This window comes from Onychomys torridus, chromosome 3, assembly GCF_903995425.1.
Source record: "Onychomys torridus chromosome 3, mOncTor1.1, whole genome shotgun sequence".
Taxonomy (NCBI): domain Eukaryota; kingdom Metazoa; phylum Chordata; class Mammalia; order Rodentia; family Cricetidae; genus Onychomys; species Onychomys torridus.
The window spans coordinates 112,556,582-112,579,494 of NC_050445.1; the positions used below are offsets into that span (position 1 = coordinate 112,556,582).

At 45.7% G+C, this 22,913-nt stretch overlaps 1 protein-coding gene across 1 annotated transcript; it reads right to left on the reverse strand.

Moving 5' to 3' along the window:
- Positions 1-839: 839 nt before the first annotated feature.
- LOC118580114 (gastrokine-3-like) lies at positions 840-10,204 on the reverse strand. The gene is made up of 6 exons (XM_036181912.1): positions 9,986-10,204; positions 4,609-4,662; positions 4,298-4,432; positions 2,941-3,048; positions 1,747-1,888; positions 840-934 (listed from the first exon to the last, which is right to left on the reverse strand). The coding sequence occupies exons 1-6, from the start codon at positions 10,202-10,204 to the stop codon at positions 840-842; spliced, it is 753 nt and encodes a 250-aa protein (XP_036037805.1).
- Between the last annotated feature and the right edge of the window lie 12,709 nt (positions 10,205-22,913).

Genomic DNA, 22,913 nt, shown 5'->3' on the forward strand with positions numbered 1-22,913 from the left:
CCCAGTCCCAGTTTTCAGGAGACAAGTGCAGCCTCAGGTCTGACCATCCAGACTGGGTGTCATTGGTGGTTTGTTTATCTATTACCAAAACTTCTCAAGAGATAGTCTAAAAAGACTCAAAAATGAAAGGTTCTGGTGGAGTCACCTCCATGCTGTAGGACATGGCTGGCAGTGCACAGAGGATGAGGGAGCCCGCAGAGGGGATGAGGGAGCCCGCAGAGGGGATGAGGGAGCCCGCAGAGGGGATGAGGGAGCCCGCAGAGGATGAGGGAGCCCGCAGAGGATGAGGGAGCCCGCAGAGGATGAGGGAGCCCGCAGAGGAGCCCGCAGAGGATGAGGGAGCCCGCAGAGGAGCCCGCAGAGGATGAGGGAGCCCGCAGAGGAGCCCGCAGAGGATGAGGGAGCCTGCAGAGGGGATGAGGGAGCCCGCAGAGGATGAGGGAGCCCGCAGAGGGGATGAGGGAGCCTGCAGAGGGGATGAGGGAGCCCGCAGAGGATGAGGGAGCCCGCAGAGGGGATGAGGGAGCCCGCAGAGGGGATGAGGGAGCCTGAAGAGGATGAGGAAGTCTGCAGAGGATGAGGAAGTCTGCAGAGTGTGAGGGAACCCTCAGAGGATGAGGGAGCCTGCAGAGGATGAGGGAATCTGTCTGCTAGACCAGTGACATGGAAACTTTATTATTTCTCCCTAGAAGGTAGGAAATGTACCCACCCCACCCCCACCCCAGACTACAGGGCTAGTGTTGAATGGCAAGCCAGAAGGCAGAGGACTGGAAAGAGCTGCTTTCCACAGGCAGAGGCTGGAACAGGCATATTCAGTCTTCACGGGCTGATGTAGAGGTTCAGAGGCCAGGGATCTCACCACAGATGGACAGCCCCATGAAGGACATAAACTGGAGCTCAGAACAGGAGTCTGGGTCCATCGCCAGGGCAGTACCTTCAAGAGGAAGGAACTGCACTTAGAGATACGGTCAGAGTCAACAGGTACACCAGGCACCTGCACTGGATGGACGCTCAGGTCAGTGCAAGCCCGCCCCGGGCCTCTCTCCAGGCCCTGCAATAATCACCTCTTTCTTTTTTACTCTTCCTTTATTATTAGTTTTAACCCTCTAGGCCGGCATTTCCATTTCTCTCCTGGATCCTCGTGTTTTAGAGAACTATGGCTTGTGGGAAGCTTAGACCAAAGTCTAAGAGAGTGGCAACAGCCATGTTTCTGACTTCATAGGGACTCATGGGCAGATCTTGGAGTTTTAGCCCTGCTAGCTAGGCTCTTCAGGTCACTGATCCCCTTCACACCCCCAGCAGGACTGCCAGCCATCAGCTTCTTCTATCCTACCCTACCCCCTACCCTACCCTACCCTATCCCATCCTATCCCATCCCATCCTATTCAGTGTCATCTCTAACCATTAGGTTACAGACACCTTGAAAAAGAGTAGGGCCAAAGACTCCAAAGTCATAGGTCTTCCCCTACGGTGGGCGTGGGTCAGGGCAGGATGCCCATCAGCCACCAAGTCCCTGAGGAGGTGACTGGCTTTGGCCTTCTGATGAAGCTACGACTGTTTCCCTTCCCCACCAGCCCCATAAGGAATTCCCTGTTGCCCCAGGGGAAATGCATCCCAGACCAAACCGACTTTCTTTCACTGGAGAAGTAATGGGATCAGCTGTCATTACAGCTTGCTGATAGGTCCTGAAAGTCCTCCTGCATCTCTCGATGTATGCACCTCCTTCTTTTTGCCTTTTGAACACACCTTCTTTTTGCTGTTGGGCAAAGTAGGTGGGGACTGCTCTGCACAGGTCCTTGACAGGCACTCCATATTGGGCCAAGTTTTTGACTCGACTGGGTAAAACTGTGTAGGTCAGTCCGCGGGTGGGTGGGTAGTGACCGGAAGCCTGGAAGAGGGGATGTCTCAGATATAACATATCCAAGAAGGGGTCCACTGGCAAGTTGTGACGGTGTGTGGGATTCAGTTAACAGTGCCCTCTGCAAACCCAGACTTGCTTTCCAGGTGTCTCTAGATGCAATATTTTATCAAGCCACAAGAGGGCGGAAGCGACTCTGGCAAAATCTATGTATCCCAGTGGCATTTCCTATCAGCCTTAGGTGCTTTCTGAACCAGAACAACACAGAGTAGTTTAAAACATTTGTTGCATTTGTATTTTGTCAAATTAGATGAACGGGAAACTTTCAACTTCTCTTTTAAAGATTTATATATTTTAATTTTATGTGTATGAGTGTTTAATTAAAGTTATAGAATGATGTGAGCCACCTTGTGGGGACTGGGAACCAAACTGGGTTTCTCTGTGAGAGTAGCAAATGCTGGTAACCTCTGAGCCATTTCTTCACCCCAACTTCTTTTAAAAATAGCATTGCTCTAGCACACTTTTATTTCTTTCCAGGAGTTAGTCTGGCTACCCTCAGTCCTGAGTGCTGTCCAAATGTGTTGATATTTAAGCAAAGTTTGAACAGATTCCATGAGTTGCCAAGGATTTCTTCACAGTTTTTAACTTATCCTGTTCACAGTTCCCACCTCACTTGAGAGGGCAGGCAAGAGTTTCAGCAGCCTTGGGATTAATTGCAATTAAAGATAATGGTGTGTATGGGCATGTGTGTGTGTGTGTGTGTGTGTGTGTGTGTGTGTGTGTGTGTGTGTGGTGGATCAGGAAAGATAGGAAGCAGGGGATATGAAAACACTGGAATGTTTGTATCCAACACTTGTCTTCTCTAGCAAAGCTTGAACCCATTGGGAATGCAATGCATCTAAATGAGGTCATTGTTTCAATTGTGACTTGTCTTTAGTGGGCCACACTTTAGTGGGTGTGATTTCATGGCATGAAGAATAGATATGAATGAAGTTCCTGTGAGTGATGTATTGTCCAGGAGACTGGCTATAAGTTGGAAAACCTGTAGCAGATGCCTATCAGAGAGAACTGGACTCACTCACCTGTTTGCCCAGGGCCTGGGTAATATCATCCAAACTTGGGAAGACTGCTAGGTCCATCTTGGCCAGGACACAGGCCATCTTACTAAACAGTTTAACTGCCAGGAGGGCCTTAAAGCAACAGGGCAGAAACATGGCATTTCAGTCAGTCTCAGAACTCACATACCTGCTCCCCTCAGTTGTTCACACCCTGCTAGTCTGACTGCAATGCAGAACATATCAGCAGTGCTGCACCCTGGATGCCGGAGCACAGGGCAGCATCAGGAGTGGTGTGGTACTAGACCCTCTGCTACCATCTGCTCCTGATGGTGAAGGCTTTCTCTCCTAGGATGTTCTGCAGCGCTAACATAAAGGTGTGTGTGCTGACTGGGCAGATGGTAATACAATACAGTTGATCTTAAGGGCCTGGCCTGCTATTCAACGGCTCTCGGGATCCTCAGTGGCCTCCCCGAGACTCAGTTTCTTTATCTGTAAGGCAGGAAGGAGGGATGGCCTTTCTTCCATGGAGTTGTTATAGAGATGAGGGGAGAGCTGAGATCCCCACTGCCTGGGAGAATGTTGTGTAAGTTGAAAAAGGCTCTCTGAAAACCCAGGGCAGTCAGGAGGCCTGTGTCACGACACTTGGATTCTAGAGCCAGGTCTGTCCTGGATGCCCCTTCCTTGCGGCCTATTGTTTGTTCTTTCCTGGTTTAGATCGGAGCTGCAGCTAGATGCTGCTGGGTCTGGCTGAGCCCCAGGCACAGCTGCGAGAAGCTAAGCCTCTAACAATAGTTCTGCCTCCCTTGCGCCATCTAGTGGCCTACAGTGGAATATTGCTTTGAGGAAAATTTTAGGAGGGTTTAGAGGTAATCCATCTGTAGACTGGGAGGATTATGGGAATCTCCCTGGGGAAGTAAGAGTGGGGAGGTGAGGAGAGAGGTGTTTGAGGAAGAGAATGTGGCAAGGATGTTACATCCGGGTGAGGAGGGCCTGGGTCGCAAAGGGCAGAGTGAAAGTGTGGCTGTTGACTCAGGGTCCCACAAGGTAGAAGAGGCACTGTTGGAGCTGTTTTCAGATATGGTAACTGAGGTTTGCCAGGCAGAAAAATATCTCTGTGGTCACAGAACATTATTAGAGTTCCGCCAAGGCACTGAGGTTCTCTTCCTGATCATGCATCATCCTAATTGGTCTTACTCCTGAAGGAGAGGGTAGTTCACAGCAATATTCCTTTAGAAGTCACATTAAATACGGAGTTCAGACCAAGAAACTTCTATAGAAACCCAGTCTCAGAGGAGGACACTGAAGATGGAATAGCACTCTGGTCCATTTGGACCACACAAGAGGTCCTTTGGCATTGTAATAAGTGTTTTTCACAGCTTACATTCTTGTAGTTCATGATTCCATTCCATTCACTCAAAACATTGGTGTCTTGGATGCTGACCATACATCGGAGGGCATCAACATGGATGGTCTGGGTCCCCACAGAGCCATCGAGAGGAATACTGTCATTGGTGTTCTAGAAAAGACCAATCAACAGTGGAAAAAGTCAGCAGCCCCAAGTGTCTACCTGTCTATCCCCTGTAGGGTTAAGGGGAATCCATGAGAGATTATGGGAACAACCTTGGCTGTTAGCTTTGAGATACTTGTACTAAAAGAGAGTCCTGCAGACTGGACCCTCTCCACCATACTCACCCTCAGGGCCAGAGAGGGAACTAGAAAGATGCTCACAAGAATGGAAGGTGCAATCTGAAATGGAACAAAGGTCAATGTGCTTTGTCCTTAGCCTCAAACTGACTTCAGACTCCAGAATCTGCCTTGCAGGACAGACCTTTCTAATGAGGGTCCACAGCTCTCACCTTTGCTGATCCCTACAGGGCCCTGAGTGTGTCAGGAGACCACAGTGGACCATGCTCGAACAGGGTGTGCCCACTGCTCAGGAGGCAAAGCTTTGTCAGTCACTCAAGGATTCCTCCTGTGTGGCTTCCACTAGGATAGATTTAGCCAACCTTACAGACTCTGGCCGGCACACAGGGCACGACCAGCCTGGGCCACAATAGCTCGGGTGCCCACTCTTTCTTCCAGCACCGTCCTCTCTACTTCTGTGGCTGGGCACACCCTCTGCTCTGGCTCTTCACCCAAACCCCAAAGCTCACAGTTGGCCCTGCTCCACCCGCTGCCTACCCTCCACCTCTCTGGAGACTGACTCCTTCCACATTTCCATTCCTCTGGATTCTCTTACCTTGTATAAGAAGAAAAGAGAACACCTTTCCCATGCTATTTTGGGGAAAAATAATGTTAGAATGTGTCTAGGCCTTAAAATATGTGAGTAGCTCATTTCCTCTGTGTGCCCTGGCCTGCCCATTGAGGGAACTCTCTGTATCAGACATGAATGAAAGAATTGGGGGCTAGGATAAGCTGGCCATAGTTTATCATGTACTTGAGCTCACCCAGCTCAAGTGCACCCACCGTGTTGAGTAGAACCGACAGTTCTTCCCTTCTCTGTGCACCTGTGTAAAGTCTGCATTCAAGTTCAAAAATAAAAGGCAGGCAACACCTCAGAGACCAAGGAAATGGCTCTTCTACAATATCGTTATCACCGCAGAGCAATGAGGTCTGCCACAGACATGGGAGCTGCAGAGGGCAAGACTGCCTCACTGGACAATTGAAAACTAGAGCATCATGCCTGCCTTTAATGCCAGCACTCAAAAGTGTGAGGCTAGTCACAAGGACTGCAAGGTAGCCTGGACTACAGAATGAGACCTTGTCTCAAAAAAACCTAAAGGAACAAAAACACACCATTCCAGTTGGTATCACGTTTCTCTGTCATTTTCTCTCCACCAGCAATTTGTAAAAAAGAAACACGACTCTAGCCCTGAAAGAGTCCTGACTTTTTAAGAAATTAGCTGTTGATTCTGGTAGAAAACACCATTCACTCAGATTCTGCAGCATAGACAATTTCCAGCAGAAGATTGCATGCCAAATCAGAGTTTGAAGATCGTCTTTGGGTTGAATTTGAAGAGTTCCTGGAGAGGGGAGAAGTCCTCGTTGGCTGTTTTGACACATGCAAAATTAAAAATGTACTCACGAGGCATATCATGTTGTCTCTTTTGGGCTTTATGCAACGGCATGCATAATACGCTTTCCTATGCCCCGTTGACTTCCTAAGTCTGGTTTATATAGCTCTTGATCTCCCAGGTCTCACTATGATAAGGGACTTTGGGAGTAGTTATCCATGACCCAGAAACCATTAGGGGGAAAGCAAGTTATGTGATTAGAGTTATCATTTTCCTTTACTGCAGCTGAATGTTTTTCTTTCTCCCAATAGCCCTGCAGGTTCCAAGGCAAACACCAGATAAGAACAAGTCTTTGTGGCTGCCGTACTGGTGACCTTAAGCCACTATGCAAGACGTTGTCAGCCACAGGCCCCACAAAATGCTCCTGATACCAAACCAAGACACTCACCACTTTTACTTCTTGATTTCTGAAAAGTAATTTTTCTTAACGGTGAGGGCAGTTTAGAAGAAACCTCATAAAACCCCCAAAGACAAACTGAACTACAGGGTTGGGTTGATTGACAAGCAGTCTGATCCCTTCATCCAAACCTAGACTACACTGTTTGTTCTGCACTGCTCTCTCTCCACCAAGCTGACCTCTGTTCATTGCTTCAACAGCCCCTCTGGCAGATTTAGCTCAGGCCCCAAAGAACTCTCTGATGTTCAGTTCCTCTGCGTGGCTTTTACGTCTTTTGCCTTCATTTCAGGGTTCTTTTCTCCATAAAAACAAAAAGCAAAACCCCGTTGACCAGCCCCAGAACTAGTGAGACATGAGGCACTCTGACTTTCCCACAATCACACCAATCAGGGGTTTTCATGCATCATGTTCTCTCAAGCTCTGACAGGTGGTGGCCCAGACATCTGGATGAAATTCAAATTCCATAAGGCCAGAGCGAGTCAGACATTTATTTCTTCTGAGAGAAGAATTACACAGATGACCCTTGGCACCATAATGATCAGAGGGGCAGGCAGTGCAGTCCGGGCTGGGCTCAGTGCTGAGATAACGCCATAATCCTAACTCTAGTGTTCTCAGTACTTTAAAACACAACATAGGCCGCACACTCAGCCACCACCGAGTCACTAAAATAGATTAAAGGAGAGTAAAAGGGAATGCAATCCCATGTGTTTATAAGTGCCATAGAACTTAGAAATCACTGTCCCAGTCATGATTTCAGTTTCCTGTTTGCAAATGAAGACAGATAAACTGTACCAACCAAGTTCAACTCCTGCCTCTGCACTAGCCAGATCTCTGAATGCATAGCTAAAACGTGAGCTCAAGTCTCTGGACTTCAAAGGCTCATACTACATGCATTTCTTTCCAACTGCATTGCCCTTTGGAGTTCATTAATATCAAGCTGCAGATTGAAAAAGGGCAATGGAGACAGGCAGCAGAAGGAGGCGGATCTCTGTGAGTTTGAGGCCAGACTGGTCTACAGAGTGAGTTCCAGAATAGCCAGAGGCTACACAGAGAAACCATGTCTGGAATAACCAAAGAAGTGGGGGTGGGCAACGGTTCCACTTCTGTGTTGCTACCCAAGGTTTCCTGCTTTTAGGATTACTATGTGAACAACAAATTTTGTTGGAGTCTCTCTTCCTGAAAATGGGGACCAGAAGCCACTCAACAGGTAGCTAGTTACCTCCCCTGCCATTATGCTAAGTCTACAAGGAGCAAAAAAACCAAACTACAGGCAGCTGTGTCCTAAAGGGAGGCCCAGCAGATGGTCCCAAATGAGGTTCCATTCCGGAAAGATCCATTAGAGCACACCTAGACAGGGCTGCAGACGAAAAGAGACCCTAGTCCATAAAGAGATGTGGAGAAAGGGCCTCGGGGCATCAGAACACCATGCAGAGGCGGCAACTCCTGACCTCCTCCAGCATTCATCAGGAGAGGGGCTCTAGTTATGGGGAGGCAGGGGTCTGGTAGTCATTCATTTTTCTCTTCAAATGTCCAGTGAGACCACCTTCTGGGGTTTCACTCCTTAACTGATTGGAGTCACTGTTGACTGATGGAACAAGATGTCTTCACAATAAAATACTTCACGCAAACAGAGTTAACATTGGAGTGTTTGACCGCTAGTTCAATATTGGCATTTCAGCTGGTGACTAAATAGTGCTCCAGCTGCATTCAGTCCTACAAAAGCCAGTAGCCGCATGTCAGGAGGAGTGGCCAATCCTTTCAACCATGGGCTCTTACTGAGCAAATGATGTTCGCCAAGATAAAGTTGAGAAAGCATCTCTTTTTGAACTTGCAAACCATCTCCGACTTGCCTCAAGCTCCTCTAGTCCTCAGAATGATCTGGTTGCTGCTAGCCTTTTCCTGCTGTGGAATATTTGTTTAACTACTCAAAGATTTGTTCATGCTGCATCTGTTTAATTATGCAAAACGTGTTACATTTGTTCATGCTGCATTTACTTAACGATGTAAAGATGTGTTGCTTTGCCTGCCTAAGGCACCTGATTGGTCTAATAAAAAGCTGAATGGCCAGTAGCTAGGAAGTAGAGGGACAGGTGGGGCTGGCAAACAGAGGGAATAAGTAGTGGGAGGAATCTAGGCTCAAGAGAATGAAAGAAAATGGAGAGAATGGGGGAGAATGAGAGGGAGACACCCCAGGGCCGCCAGCCAGCCAGGATAGTAGAACACACAGAATGAAAGAAAGGTGAAAAGCCCCAAGGCAAACTTAGACTAATAGAAACAAGTTAAATTAAGTTTTAAAAGAGTTAACGAGACAAGCATAAGGCCGAGCATTCATAACTAATAATAAGTCTGTGTGTCGTGATTTGGGAGCTGGTTGGTAGTTCAAAAGAAAGCCACTACATTTACATGTTGTCTCCAACCTCCTTCTAGTCGATTGCATACTCTAAGCACACCTGGCCCTCTGCCTTCCCCTTGTTCACCCCTGGCTTTCATGGCTAACCCTTGTTTGTGACGGAGACAGATTTCTTCCTCCTCTGCCTTCTTCAAGCCAAATTTGAATAGTATCCTTTTCCTAGCCTTCCCTCATTCCCAGCAAATATCTTCTTTGTAAACATAGTTCTCTGCCTACAACTCTTGAGTTTTATTTGTTTGTATAGTTTGTGTAACCAGGTCATTAAACTGCACACCTATGTCACTCAACTGCCAACTCTATAAATTTAAGAATTTTGTTTTATTTTCTGGTATAAATGCAGCATCAAATATTTAGAGCAATATCTACCCCAGAGGAGATATTTGGAAATCCATATGCTAATGGTTGAATAAATAGATTTTGTGTAAGATGCTTTTTTTTTTTTTTTTTTTAATGTGGCATACACTAGAACTATTTGGGAAGAGGAACCTCAACTGAGAAAATGCCCCATGAGACTGGCCTGGGGGCAAAGTCATGCAGCACTTCCTTAGAGACTGTGGCAGGGTCCAGCCCTTTGTGGGCAGTGCCACTCTGGGGTAGGCTGGATGGAATAAGAAAGCGTGCTGGACAGCAAGTCAGTAGGCGGAACTCCTCCATCCTTCTCCACGGCCTCGGCATCAGCTCCTGCCTCCAGGTTCTGGCCCTGTTTGAGTTCCTGCCCTGACTTCTTTCAGTGGTGGATTGTGATGTGGAAGAGTAAGCGAAATGAACTCCTCTCCCAAGTTGCTTTTGGTCACAGTGCTTTATCGCAGCAATAGAAACTCTAAGGCGCCATCTTTGTGTCTCCTGGAGTTCTTAGCAGTGTCTGATAAATAGAACGGAGCAAATATTTGTTTAAGTCAACAGCAAATAATGGAATTAATTATTTAATGGCAGTGTGAACAAAGAAGGCAATTAAAATCTGAATATAACAGCCCTCTTTGTAACCTCCAGCTACAGTTCAGTTAAGGCTATCTGAGCGACATCATTAGGATTTTTGTCCGTGGCCTTGTGGGCAGGAGGTGAAAGGGAAGGACAGGAACGCCAGGGATCTGCAAAGCTGTTTGCCTTTTATCTTGCATCCTGGAGCCTTGGCAGGAGCCAGACTCCTTTGCCGGATCCCTGGTCCTGCTTGGTGTTTGCCCAGCACACTTTGGTCTTCTCCCTGATGCCCACACTGCCTGCTGCAACCCAGAACCTTCCTCGGTCCTTTCCAGACTCAGCCTGGATGCTGACTTCGACACTGGCCTCTGCAGCAGTGCCGATGCAAACTGGTCCTCCCCAGTGAGGCTTTCCCATGCTATTCATGTGTTCCCAGTTCCCCAGTTCCTCATCAAGGATGGGCTGTAAATCTCCAAGCTGCCCTGTCATGTGGCCACCTGCACACTGCTTAGCTGTTTCTGTTTGAATGGTTCTTTTCCCCACTGAGAGTGGTACACCGTGTGTCTTGTCTTCATGCACATGCCGCTTATTTTGTATGCCCATTTCTACGCTCTAAGAAAGAAATAGTCACCATGAAGCTCCTCCTCTCTCCATCCAGATGCCTCTGGTAGCTAGTATGCTTTCTGTCTCTAAGGGCTTACTTCTTCGGGAGATTCCATACAACTGGGACCCTGCACTCTGTAACTTTTGTGTCTAGAGTATTTCTCCTTAGTATGTTTTCAATTCATCCATGCTAACATCTGCCAGTACTTCATTCATTCTGCAGTTAATATTCCTCTATATGCATACGTCACAGGTTATTCATCTGACAAACTGTTTCCATGATGTTGAACACCTTTATGTTACCACCAGTAACACATAAGGGCTTTAGAGTCCCCACATCCTCACCAACATTTGTTATGTTTAGTTTATAGCCTTTCTAACACACATGATGAGATGGTATCTTTGATTTGCATTTTATTGATGAAGGAATATATTTTAAACATTGCCTGTTGAAGTGTGAACTTGTTCTTTACAAGCACTGATACACTGATGTGTCCAGGCATGGATTTGCTCATTCATTGAACAAACGTTCTCTGAGCATCTTCTCCGGCATAGGCCCTGGGTCCCACACAGGATGTGAGATGAAGCTATTCACTAAAAGCATCTTGCCAGCTTAGGGCAACGAGACGTTTCACTCAGCACGAATTCGAGGTCTATTCTATCATAAGCAGGGGCACGAGGCATGATGTGTTAGAGGGCTTAGGTTCACACTAAGGAGGATATAAGATTGGGTAGAATCCAGGAGCCAAGGTTCTGAGAGTTCCTGAAATGATGCTTTCAACTTTATGATTTTGTCCACGATAGGTTCAACCAAAGAGCACACGCTCCTCTGAGGGCTGACCTGCTTTCCACGTCTCGGAGGGCAGTCTAGATGACGGCACACCTATTTGGTCCTTGGTGTAGGTTTGGAGTTGGGGGAGCTCTTCCCCATCAACTCTCGGGTTGTACCCAGTGGGGCTTTCCTCACTGGCCCGGCACACTTCTTACCTGCATCAAGGGCCCCCACCTGCCTATGATGACCAGTTCTGTTTATTCCTTGATGTAGGATTGGGGATAATAAACAGATGCTCTAACTGAACTTCTTAATTAATTACCCACAGACCTTAATTTCTTCCCTCTCCTTTCTCATGGAATTATACATGGCTGACTCGGAAGTTTTAATGATAACCTGCTTTTGTTTGTTGGGTTTGCATTTCTTGTTCTTCCAATCAGTTCAACTCCTGGCACCCTAACAGATATATTGGAGGATCTGCAACGTGTTTGGCAAGATGTTAGCCCTAAAGAGACACAAATGAGCAACCTCACATGGTAACTGACCTGATGGGGGCTGGCGGCCTAGTGTGAGATCCAGCATAGAAAACATTCTTTCACTCATTCAGCTGGTCATTTATGCAACAAACATTTATTGGGCTGCTACTGGCTGCTAGACAGGAGTCCAGATGTTGGTGATGAGATGGCCAGATCTGCTTTGGAGCTGGTGGGGCAGACAGGAACTTAGCATATAAACATGACATCTACTCCTCCCTCAGGTCACTCCCTCCAGAACCTGCTGGGATTATAGCACCCTAGTGTTCTCCATTCTCTGAGCCCCCCATAGGGTCTGTGGCCAGTTCTTATCATCACATTCTTGAGTACACCCCTAACTCAATCACTATCCTTCTTTTAGAGAACTTTCTTGAGCTATATCATTGCCTGCCCATCATCTGGAGAGAGATCATACAGCTAAGCTCAGTGATCCAACATTAAATTCACATCCACTTACTTCCGGCGTGACCTTAGATGTCCTGGGCAAATGTGCAACTGTGTGGCTCCTGTGTGACCTCTGTCTCTCCCTCATGCTTATTTTCAGATGATGGCTACATTGTTCTTGCTTTGCTGAGACCACAGTGACTGACAGAGACAACCTAATGGAGAAAGGCTCTTTTCTGGGGTTCATTCCCTCACAGCAGGGAAGACTTGGTGGGATGTCTCGGTTCGTGGTGCTAGGAGACATGTGTTAGGGGCTGTCCATGTCACAGTGGACCAGGAAGCAGAGAGAGTGACACCAACCAAGGGCTAGGTTTCATGTTCTTAGTGACCTACTCACATAAGCCTGACTTTCCAAAGTTTCCACAGTCTAAAATAGCTCTGCCAACCAGGAAATAAGCATTCAAAGTGTGAACTGTAGAGGCTTCTGATTCTACCCACAACATTCCATATTGCCTCCAAAGACTCACGGCCATTTCATAACACAAATCTATACAGTCCAACTTCAAGAGTCCCCAAAGTTGGAGCAGTCTCAGCACTTTTCAAGAACGCAAACATCCAAATCTTTTCTGAGACTCAAGGCCAACCCCTAACTGGGAGCCCCTGTAAAATAAAAAAAGAAAGTTACATACTTCAGTGCACCAGGGCACAGAGTAAACATTCCCATTCTGTAAAGGAGAAAAGAAGGCACAGAAAGGAAGGACAGGACCCAAGCAAGACCCGAACCCAGCAGAGCAAACATTAAACCCCGACCCTCCACGTCCAGGTTAGAGCAGCCACACCTGTGTTTGAAGTATACATTGACCTCTCTCTGCAGTTTTCCTCCGTGGATACGCCACGTCCCTGGCATCTCCAACATCCTGAGGCTCCCGCTGCAGTTTAGACTTGACCCTGAAGACTTCAGGAATGCCTCTGCAGGGGCCCCCTGCAGGGATCTGGCAAGCTGATTTTTGCCTGGTTCCCAAGCTTTCTTTACAAGTCTAGACACAAACTTACATGACTTCATAGCTCTTGCATTCCACATACCTACGTAACCAGTACTGCGTGTGTGCTGCTAAGTTCTGGCATCTGCTCAAGCAGTTGTCTGGTCCCCATGGACTACAGCTGCAGCCTCTGAGTGCCCAGGTGGTGGCTGAACTCAGAACACCTTATACGGCTCCATGTTGATAAAACACCCTGGGACCCTCTTTTTAAAGGGAAGTCTTTCAATAAGTTTTTAGTTTTATACCACCAGATCTCATCATTACCTGAAATGCCTTTGAGGTATATTTTCTACCTTCCCAGTCACAACTGCTTAGCTTTTCCTTAGCAATGAGAATCTCTTCTTAGCAATGACAGCCCCTTTGCCACTTTAAATATGCATACATTTTTTTTTCTGAAAAAAAATTATACATTTTCCACAACTCTCTGCTCTGTTTTTTTGCCCCACTTCTCATTGTAGCCCTGTTTAAAGCAACTGACAATAACACACCTGCGTTCTATGCTGCCTCAAAATCTCCTCAGCCAGGTTTATCAACTCATGTTTGAATTCAACTTCGTTCACAGCTCAGGACCCAGGAGAAATATAGTCAAAAGCTTTGTCATAAAATAACTCTCATGGTTTCTGGCTCAGTTCTTAATAGAGTCCTGTTCCTATCTGAAACCTCATGAGCTTGGCCTTCACTGTCCACATTTCTCTTGGTCTTAGCATCTTCTAAACTCCCACTGTAGGGGAACAAGAGAATGCTGAAGGAAGACCCCAGACTCAAACAGTATGCAAGAGCAATGAGAGTTTATTTACCAGCATATGCGGGGTTGTTCACCTGTACAAAATGGAGTCAACCCCGAGAGGAGCATGCAGGCCCCTTTTAAGCACAGCTAGGGGAGTTTCAGTGATGGTTAGGTCATCTTAAACATAATTGGTTAAGCAAGCAACAGTTCCATTAGTGCACTTTCAATTGGCTGAGGTTTTTATCTTTGGACATACTGGGTGAGTCTCAAGGGAGTTGCAGAAACTGTCCTTGAGACATTGTGGAGCCGACACAGACCTTGTTCATGCTCTCTCCCCAGTCCCTGAATGTCATTGGCCCTTCGTTGGGAGAGACACCCCTTGGCCTCTCTCAGAGAACTGAAACCTAAATTCAGTTGTAAAAGTGGGAAAATTCAAACCCTTCACCACCAGAATCACACAGTAAGCTCTGGTTACAACACTCTAGAGCGTCTATATTCTGTATTTCCAAACTGTTCTCAATTTCTCCCACAAGCCAGTGCTAAAGGGCCAAGACCACATGATCAGGTTTAGCTGTCCCAATAACCCCACTCTTGGAACCGGTTTCCTGCATTAGTTCCCCATGATGCCCCCCCACCCCAGACCTGGCAGAAGCAGCTTAAGGAAGGGTAGATTTATTCTGACTTAAGGTTTCAGAGTTCAACCCAGTATGGAAGAGAAGGCAGGTGGAGCAGCTCAGTCCATGGCAGTGAACATGGTAGAAATTGTTTGTGTCGTGGGGGGCCAGAACCAGGGCAGAAGGTAACTAGAATGAGGCAGGGGGATAGCCTTCAAAGTTCTGGCTCAGACGGCATATTTCTGTCAGCTAAACCCTACTTCCTAAAAGTTCCACAGTTGCCTAAAATAGCACCACCTTCCAGGAAGCAAGTGTCCAAACATAAGCTTATCTCACCTGGCTTTTGCTGTCTGCCTATTCCTGACCTTCTAAGAGCTTGCTGTATTTCCGTGGACGTGGAGTTTCAAAACCACTGGCTGCTAGATATTCACTGATACGATGAAATAGATGACATTAATAACTTAAAAGGAGGAAAAGATTTATTTTGGTTCTTTCATCGGCAGATGGCTCCATTGTTTCTGGGCCTGTGTGAGGCAGAACATTGTGACAGAGGATATGGTGGGTAGAAATGTTCATGTCATAGTAACCAGGAAGCAGGGATAGATGATAGATATATGATACCCATTCAAGGCACACCCCACCATGACTGTTTCTTCTATCCAGGGCCTATATTGGGGACAGAGCCTTGAGCAGATAAAGCTTCAGAATAACACTTCATTATTCAAACAACCATCCTTACATCTAGAATGTTTTCAGGTCAGGAGCAGGACCAGGTACAGGCCAGGAAGCAGGAGGAGGAGATGTCACTCTGACTGTGGTGCTAGTGATGGCAGCTACCTTTGGATAGTCACAGGCTCCAACCCCAACAATATCTCTGTCATTCACAGAGTGGTAGTTACTGCCCAGTGTTCACAGGGCACCATCAGCAATTCTGTGATCCCCTTACAGGTAACGCGGCACTTTCTACTGACTTCTTTGCAAGTGGCTCCTTCCATTCATCTCTTCTCTGCTTGAAAATGTTGCCTGTTACCCAAACATTGGTAGATCTTGCTCCTACTCCATTGAGAATGGGGCAATTATCTGATAAATTTCCCTCTGTGTTCACACACAGCCAGCCTCTGAGTGTGAGGCTCTCCCACATCTGATGGTGAGCTGAGGACCTGCTTGGTTCTCATCCCCATTCCTCTCCTTCCTCTCACACACAGCTCTGTCTCCACTCTATTTTCACATCTTTTCTGCATTGTTCCTGTGCGCAAGACTACACTGCTACATTCCCTACAGTCAAAGAAAGAAAAATGGTAGTCATGATAGAAATAAAACAAAAGAAAACCTCTCCTGACAGTGTACTGTAGCAGTCCTTGCTTCTTGGGACTGGGGCCCACAAATAATTACATGGAGACTTATTATTAATTATGAAAGCTTGGCTTTAGCTTAGGCTTTTTTTCTAACTAGCTCTTACAACTTAAATTAATCTGTTTCTCTCTCTTTTTATTCTGGTGTTTCAAGACGGTTTCTCTGTGTAGCTTTGGAGCCTGTCCTGGAACTCGCTCTGTAGACCAGCCTTATATTTAAGGCATTTTTGCACAGTTCAACATCGTGTTGAGAGGCAAATTAATCAGTTTCTATTAATCTACAGTCTATCATGTAGCTCGGTTACCTCTCCCCTATCCCGTATGTCTGACTTATTTCCCATCTCACGGGCATTTCCCTGCCTCTCTTCTTCCCAGAGTTCTCTCTCTCCTGAGAAGTCCTGCCTAACCTCTTCCTGCCTAGCTATTGGCCATTCATATCTTTATTAAACCAATAAGCAGGCACCTTGGCAAAAACACATCACAGTATAAACAAATATTCCACAATATTTCTCCCTTTTGTCTAAATAAAAAGGAAAGGTTTTAACTCTAACATAGTAAAACTATATGCAATAAGAACAATTATCAGGTAGGAATTACATTTACAATGTCCAGTCCATTGTATGTGGCAAATTCAGAGAAATTACTCCATTATCTATCCTATTATGGTGAGTCCAGAGTTTTATACCTAAACCACTTTCTGTCATAACTTGTACTACCAATTTAAAAGTATCTTTTTATGCCTAAAACATTTTCTTAGATAAACAACTTAAGCTTTGATGTCTCTCAACCTTACATACTTTACATCTCTTTTGTGAGGTTCTTTTCTGAATTTGGTAACAAGGAAAACTGTAACTATAACTATCTAGCCTTCAAACCCATCAAAGACTTGAGAAGGATATAATACTACCTGATTAAATAGGAAGTGCAGAGAAAACAAATTCCAAAAATATAGAAATGACAGAGTGAGCTGGCTTCCTGGACAGTCACCCAAGGTAACTCTGTAACTTTGGGGCATCCATTTTCAGCTTACAGGCCTGGAATATCTGACAGACTTTTTTGTGAAGCCAGAATTTTGAAGGACTGTCCTACCTTGTCTTGACAAAGTTTGGCATTCTCCTTCTTTTGTGTCCTGCTTGTCCAATTTGAACAGCATATTATCAGCAGTCGAGGCAAGAGCAGTTTCTTGTCCAGTGGCTAACTTTGCCACAATAAAAGCAAACTTCATATGGAGGTTCTTTGATGCCCATCATCCATTTTTGAAGCAAATTGGTGTTGCCAGGAGCAGACATGTCTCACTATCATGAGAAGCTTTATGTTATTAAAACATCTTAAATTCCATATTCTGTAGCTCTCTGAAGTGTTTGAAGACCACTTATATATTTAAAATATATCTCTTTTTAACCTTGAAAATATACCTAACATGACTACAAGTTTGGTTATTATAGATGACTAACTACTAACCTGTATTCTTAATTATCCATTACATTATTAAATGAGCTGCATAGGTACAATACCTTAAATAAGAATAGAAACATATATAGAGTATAACAAAATTACCTTATATTTGTATCAATACACAAAAATATCTTAAGAGTAGAAACATATATAGAGTATGTTCTTAAAAAATAGCCTTAAATTTGTATCAATATACAAAAATCTATACCAATGTAGAATATTTGAGACTAGTGGCTGCTTTTTAGTTTAACAGTAAACTCAAAAATCTACTCTCCCACCTTATCATTTCTATATCCCCCTTTTCTTTCCAGAATGAGATCCCTGAATCTGACCTCCTTGCTTGATTTCCTCCCTGACTGTGACTAGTAACAACTTGCAACCAATCCCCCTAAACTACAGTAAACATCCATAATTCACTTAATGACCAAAAACCACCCACCCCACTTCCTGGGCATCATGTTTTCTAGACCGCTTTCTATTGTCTGGAGCCATGGCATCTTTAAAAGACCCTGAGAAAATTGAGATAATAGTCAAATCCTGGAAGAGCTAGCTCTATTATTTTTTTGTTTAGTCTCTGTGTAATGGGAAAGAGCAGGGCTTATCTTAAGTCTTGGCTGGAGTAGTCTGTGAGGCTGGACCATCTCAGCTAGCAACTTTGAAACTGTTCTTGGGTGAGAATTTTGAGGAAACTACAACAGAAACATTCTGAGAGACTGGATCACCAGAGCTACTTGTTTTCATTGATGTCTGGTCCTTTTTTTAAAAAAAAAAAACACAAAAACTTTTAAAAATAATGTCTGTATCTGTACTAACACAAGTATGGAATGTGCAGGGTGCACAAGTCAGCTAAAGATGTTTTTTAAATTCTGTGTTGGAGCAGGTAAATGACATCTGTCAACTTCGTTAGTCCATTTCAACTGCATCAGCCCCCCAATGTCTCAAGGATGGTTTCTGCAACTCCCTTGAAACTTACCCAGTATGTCCAAAGATAAAACCTCAGCCAATAGAACTGCTGCTTGCTTAACCAGGACTGAATAAAAGGGGAGGAGTGAGGGAGGGAGCAGCCTTAGAGGGCATTCCTCTTTTTCTGTTTTATGGTCTGATGAGATCTGAGCAAGCCCCATGCAGAACCATGAGAGCCATAGAGCCACACTGCCACCCACACCCAGCCCCATCCAGAACCACATGAGCCACAGTGCCACCCACACCACAGCCCCATCCACAGTGCCACCCACACCCAGCCCCATCCAGAACCATGTGAGCCACACTGCCACCCACACCACAGAGCAGCTACCTCCGCTCTGTCTTCCCTGTTGTGATAGGTCAGCACCCCAAACCTTGAGCCCAAGTGAAGTGCACAGCAGTTCCTTCCTGGAGCATGCTCCCACAGTGAGAATAGTGGACAGCACGGTCTGTCTTCAGTGGATGAGTGTGATGATCTGGGTCTGGGTTCTGATTCTATCCAACCCAGGCTGGGCCTTGGAAATGGGTATGGAGGTTGAGGTAATACTGCCCAGGCTGTGTGGAAATGATTCTGTGAAGACAGGCAGTGCTGTGGACGGCAGAGTGGGTGAGATTGAAGTGGGTTTTGATAAAGCAGGGGCTTGCCTGAGGGGATTTCTGAGCCATTTTCTCCATCAAACTAATAGAGGTGTTAAACCTCTATCTAGATAACAGTGCTTGGCACTGAGCTCCACTGCAGTCACCACGGTCAGGCATGCCCTGCTGCTGAGGAAAGGCAGAATCGTGGAGGAGGGACCGGAAGTCCAGGACTGGCTCCTCCCCCGGCAAGAGCAGGAGGGACCATGAGGCTCTGAGTATTTCATGCCCAGCTCCGCAGCCATCACACCCTGTAAGAGTGGCAAGAAATCAGCGTTGTTCCTGACTTTGACTGTTTCAGGCAAAAAACAAATAAGCAAGCAAAAACCAGAACAATCCTGTGACCTAAGCAAAGATGAGCAGGCCAATAAGCATCCTAAGCACATTTTTCCCTTAAAAAGCAAAGCAAAGCAAAACAAAAAACAAAACAAAACAAAACTCTGTGAGTTTGAAGCCAGCCTGGTCTACATTGTGAATTCCAGGTCAGCCAGGGCTCCATAGAAAATCCAGCCTCAAAAAGCAAGCAAACAAACAAACAAACAAAAAAACAGTGATAAATAAAGTAAAAATAAAAGTTTGAGGCTGGGGGGAAGGCTGAGGGGTGAAGGGTACTTGCCACCAAGCCTGAAGATCTGAGTTCAATACCTAGAACCGACATGGTGGAGAGAGCACTGACCCCCATATCTCCTAATCTCCACAAATGTTGTGTACATACATGTACACACGTGCATGCACACACACAGATAAGTAAAAACACATCAAGTTTGTCAAAATGATGACATTGCTAAGTATCCTGAGGCTACAACAATGCTGCGATTATTCTTACGTAATCTTCCTTTGTGTTTCCTTGACTTGTTTCATCTGATAGTAGAGCTATGAGTGTGACATTACAATGAACATCTCTGTGTGAAAACAGAGCTATGGGGCACAGTCCCTGTTAAGATGAACTTCCGGAAGTATCCAAGTCAGAACACATACAGGGCGGCATGTGTGTACCACATACCAACAACTGATTTTGAAGGTAGTGATCTTTGATTTCACTCATGGCTGATTGGTGCAAAACCTTTATCTAAAATCCACTTTATTTCTCATTCTTTTTTATTTAGAAGGTGGGACATCATATCTTTGTTCCAGGTTTACTTCTTTGATTATTGTTATGCTTTGATATGAAATGTCCCCTCAAAAGGCTCAAGAGTTGGGGGCTTCGTCTGTAGCGGGTGGAAGCAGCTGGAAGCCTCAGGAGGTGGAGGCCCACCTGGAGGCAGCAGGTCCCCGGGAAGCCTGTCATTCCTTTGGAGCTGTGTCCTGTCCTGGGTCAGATTCTTCTCACTCGAGCTTCCCCTTCTGTCCATTTCTCTCTCTCTCTCTCTCTCTCTCTCTCTCTCTCTCTCTCTCTCTCCTCTCTCCAAGGCCCAGCAATAACTGCTGAAGCCGTGTGTGGACTAACCTCCATTAACACTGCTTTGCCTCAAGTCATTCTCCAACTGGGGAGAAACTAACGAAGTTACTGATGAGACCAGATATGTCTATAAATCTTCTCTGCCTCCCTCCCACTTTCCTCCTACTTTTATCCCTTCCTCCATCCCACTCCCATTCCTTCCTCTCTTTTTGCTTATCTTGTACATTTGCTGCCGAGTCCTGTGGACAGTGGGGTTCTGCAGGACCACCTGAGTGGGATTGTCTGGAAATTGATTGGCTCACAAGCACAGGCCTATCTTGGGTGCTGTAACGTGGGCTTTGGAGGATGGCTCTGGAATTTGAAAGTTGATAGGAGATGGTGAGGTCATATTGTCAAGAGCAGATGATGTTAGAGCTATCGTGTCTGTCTTTGAAAAATGCCACTCATGGCAGCAAATGTTTGTCTTTAAACAGATTTCTAATTGCACAGAAAATGCCCCTTATTACAGCATGAAAGGCAATTGTGAGCTACCCACTGTAGGTGCTGGGAACTGAACTCAGGTCCTCTGCAAAAGCAACAGGTGATCTAAACCACTAAGCCATCGCTCCAGCCCTGTAAAAGCCTTTTATATTTATGAAATATTTTTTTAATACTATATAGCTGCATTTTAGGGTTTAAATATAATTTATTTATGATTTACTTTTGTAAATGTATGGCTTAGATTTTAATGGGCAGCCTTATTTCAATGCTATTTATTAATATAATTATTTTTCAGCTCATTTAAATACCTCCATTGCGTGTGTAATTCCTACATACACACTGATGCACACTTCTCACTGTGTTATTTCTGAGTTTTTCCTGCTCTCAGAATAGCAGTGTTTTTGTAACCATAGTTTTCAAATACTCTTTTTTCTCCTTGATTTTTCCTATTTTTAAATTTGTCTCATCTCTCTTCTTGCTCACTTTTTTTCTTACATGAATTTTAAATAATCTTATCCAGGACCTTTGGTTGACAATACATTGAACTTATTAATTAACTTGGGGGAGAATTAATAAATCATTTTCTACTTGGAAATTTGAAGTCCTTTCCTGGTTCTGCTCTCCAGCCCGTAACAGTAGTACGCCATTCTCCAAGTGACCACCAGGGGGCGCGGAAGGAGCGAGCCGCTCCTTAGGCCCCCTTGAGAAACCCAGCAAGGGATGTAAAGAGGGAAGGTGTACCAACAGATTCCATCTTACCCTTTCCTTAGTAGCTCACAACATTTGGTGCATAGGTCTCTCCTGGGGTAGAAGAAAAAGGTGATTTTCCTTCATTTTATAGATGAACAGGCAAACCCAGAATTTTCCTTCATTTTATACATTAACAGGCAAACCCAGGCAGGTGCTTTCTGAGGATCTGGAGAAGATGCAGAGCCTGTGTCAGCTTTAGTATCCAAAAGGAGCAAAAGCTAACTGGAAACTGAAATTCAAAGCCAACAGGAGGAAAATCATTGTTAGTGCCCCCTTCTCCACGCTGCTCTCTTCTCCACTCACCAGGCAGGGGTCACTGAGCATGTGTCCTTCAGGGTGTACCGCACACCTGTGCCTGTCTTCCCATGCTGCCATCCTCATCCGCCTTCTGGGTGCTAACCATGAGCCTCAGCTTCCTGTCCAACTCATTCCTTAACCAGGGTGTGCTTTTCTATAGTTCAGGAGGGAAATGAGCACAAAGTAACTTAGTGTTTCGAGATGGGGTCACTGGGGCTGAGAGAGAATCTGGGACATCAAAAGCTAGGCAGGAAGTTGATGACATCAAGGACATGACATAGCACTTATCTTGGTTCCTTCTGGGTTACTCATAAGGAGCCCCTGAAGGGCATCAAAGGACCAGAGCATTAGCATCTGTTGATCCCGGGGGACAGAAGGCTTGTGTTAGAAACAAGTATTGGAATGAGCTCCAAGTGTCTACAGCAGCTCAGGACAGCCACTGTCTCTCCCCCACCAGCAAACAAGTATTGGAATGAGCTCCAAGTGTCTGCAGCAGCTCAGGACAGCCACTGTCTCTCCCCTACCAGCACCGGAAGGCTGTTAAAGAATGAGCCTTGAGGAATCTTGCTAAGTGGCTGAGGAAATTAGACCCTTGGGCATGTGGCTTAGCATCCTGGTGTTAGTGGCTCCAGTGATGCCTAATAAGGCCAATCAAGGCAAGACTTTGGGAAGGAAGCACTGTCTCAGGAGGTCTACAGAGGGGAGGGAGACGTGCCAGGATATAGACCAGAAGCTTACACACAACTGACTGTGCATACACATGTGTGTTCAGGATCAGGGACAGGGTTCCTTCAACCATCTCTCACACATACCTTCAGCAGTCTTTTTTGTGGTGATATTGTGTTCCCCAAAATATTGTGCACCCTAATAAACTTCTCTGGGGTCAGAGAACAGAACAGCCACTAGATATAGAGGCCAGAAAATGGTGGCACACACATGTTTAATCCTAGCATTCCAGAGGCAGAGTTCTGTCTGGATCTCTGTGAGTTCAAGGCCACACTGAAAAGAGCCAGGCGTGGTAACAAGAGCCTTTAATCCCAGGAAGTGATGCCAGGAGGCAGAAAGGCGTGAGGACCAGAAACTAGAGCCTGGTTAAGCTTTTAGGCTTTTGAGCAGCAGTTCAGCTGAGATCCATTTGGATGAGGACTCAGAGGCTTCCAGTCTGAGGAAACAGGATCAGCTGAGGAACTGGT

Excerpts from the sequence above, each read along its gene's own strand:
- LOC118580114 (XM_036181912.1), bottom strand. The coding sequence starts at position 10,204 with ATGACAGGGCAGCTTGGAGATTTACAGCCCATCCTTGATGAGGAACTG. Across the intron at positions 4,663-9,985 it reads GCATCAGGGAGAAGACCAAA|ATTGCACCTTCCATTCTTGT; the intron begins GTGTGCTGGGCA and ends GTTCCATTTCAG. Across the intron at positions 4,433-4,608 it reads TTCCCTCTCTGGCCCTGAGG|AACACCAATGACAGTATTCC; the intron begins GTGAGTATGGTG and ends GGTCTTTTCTAG.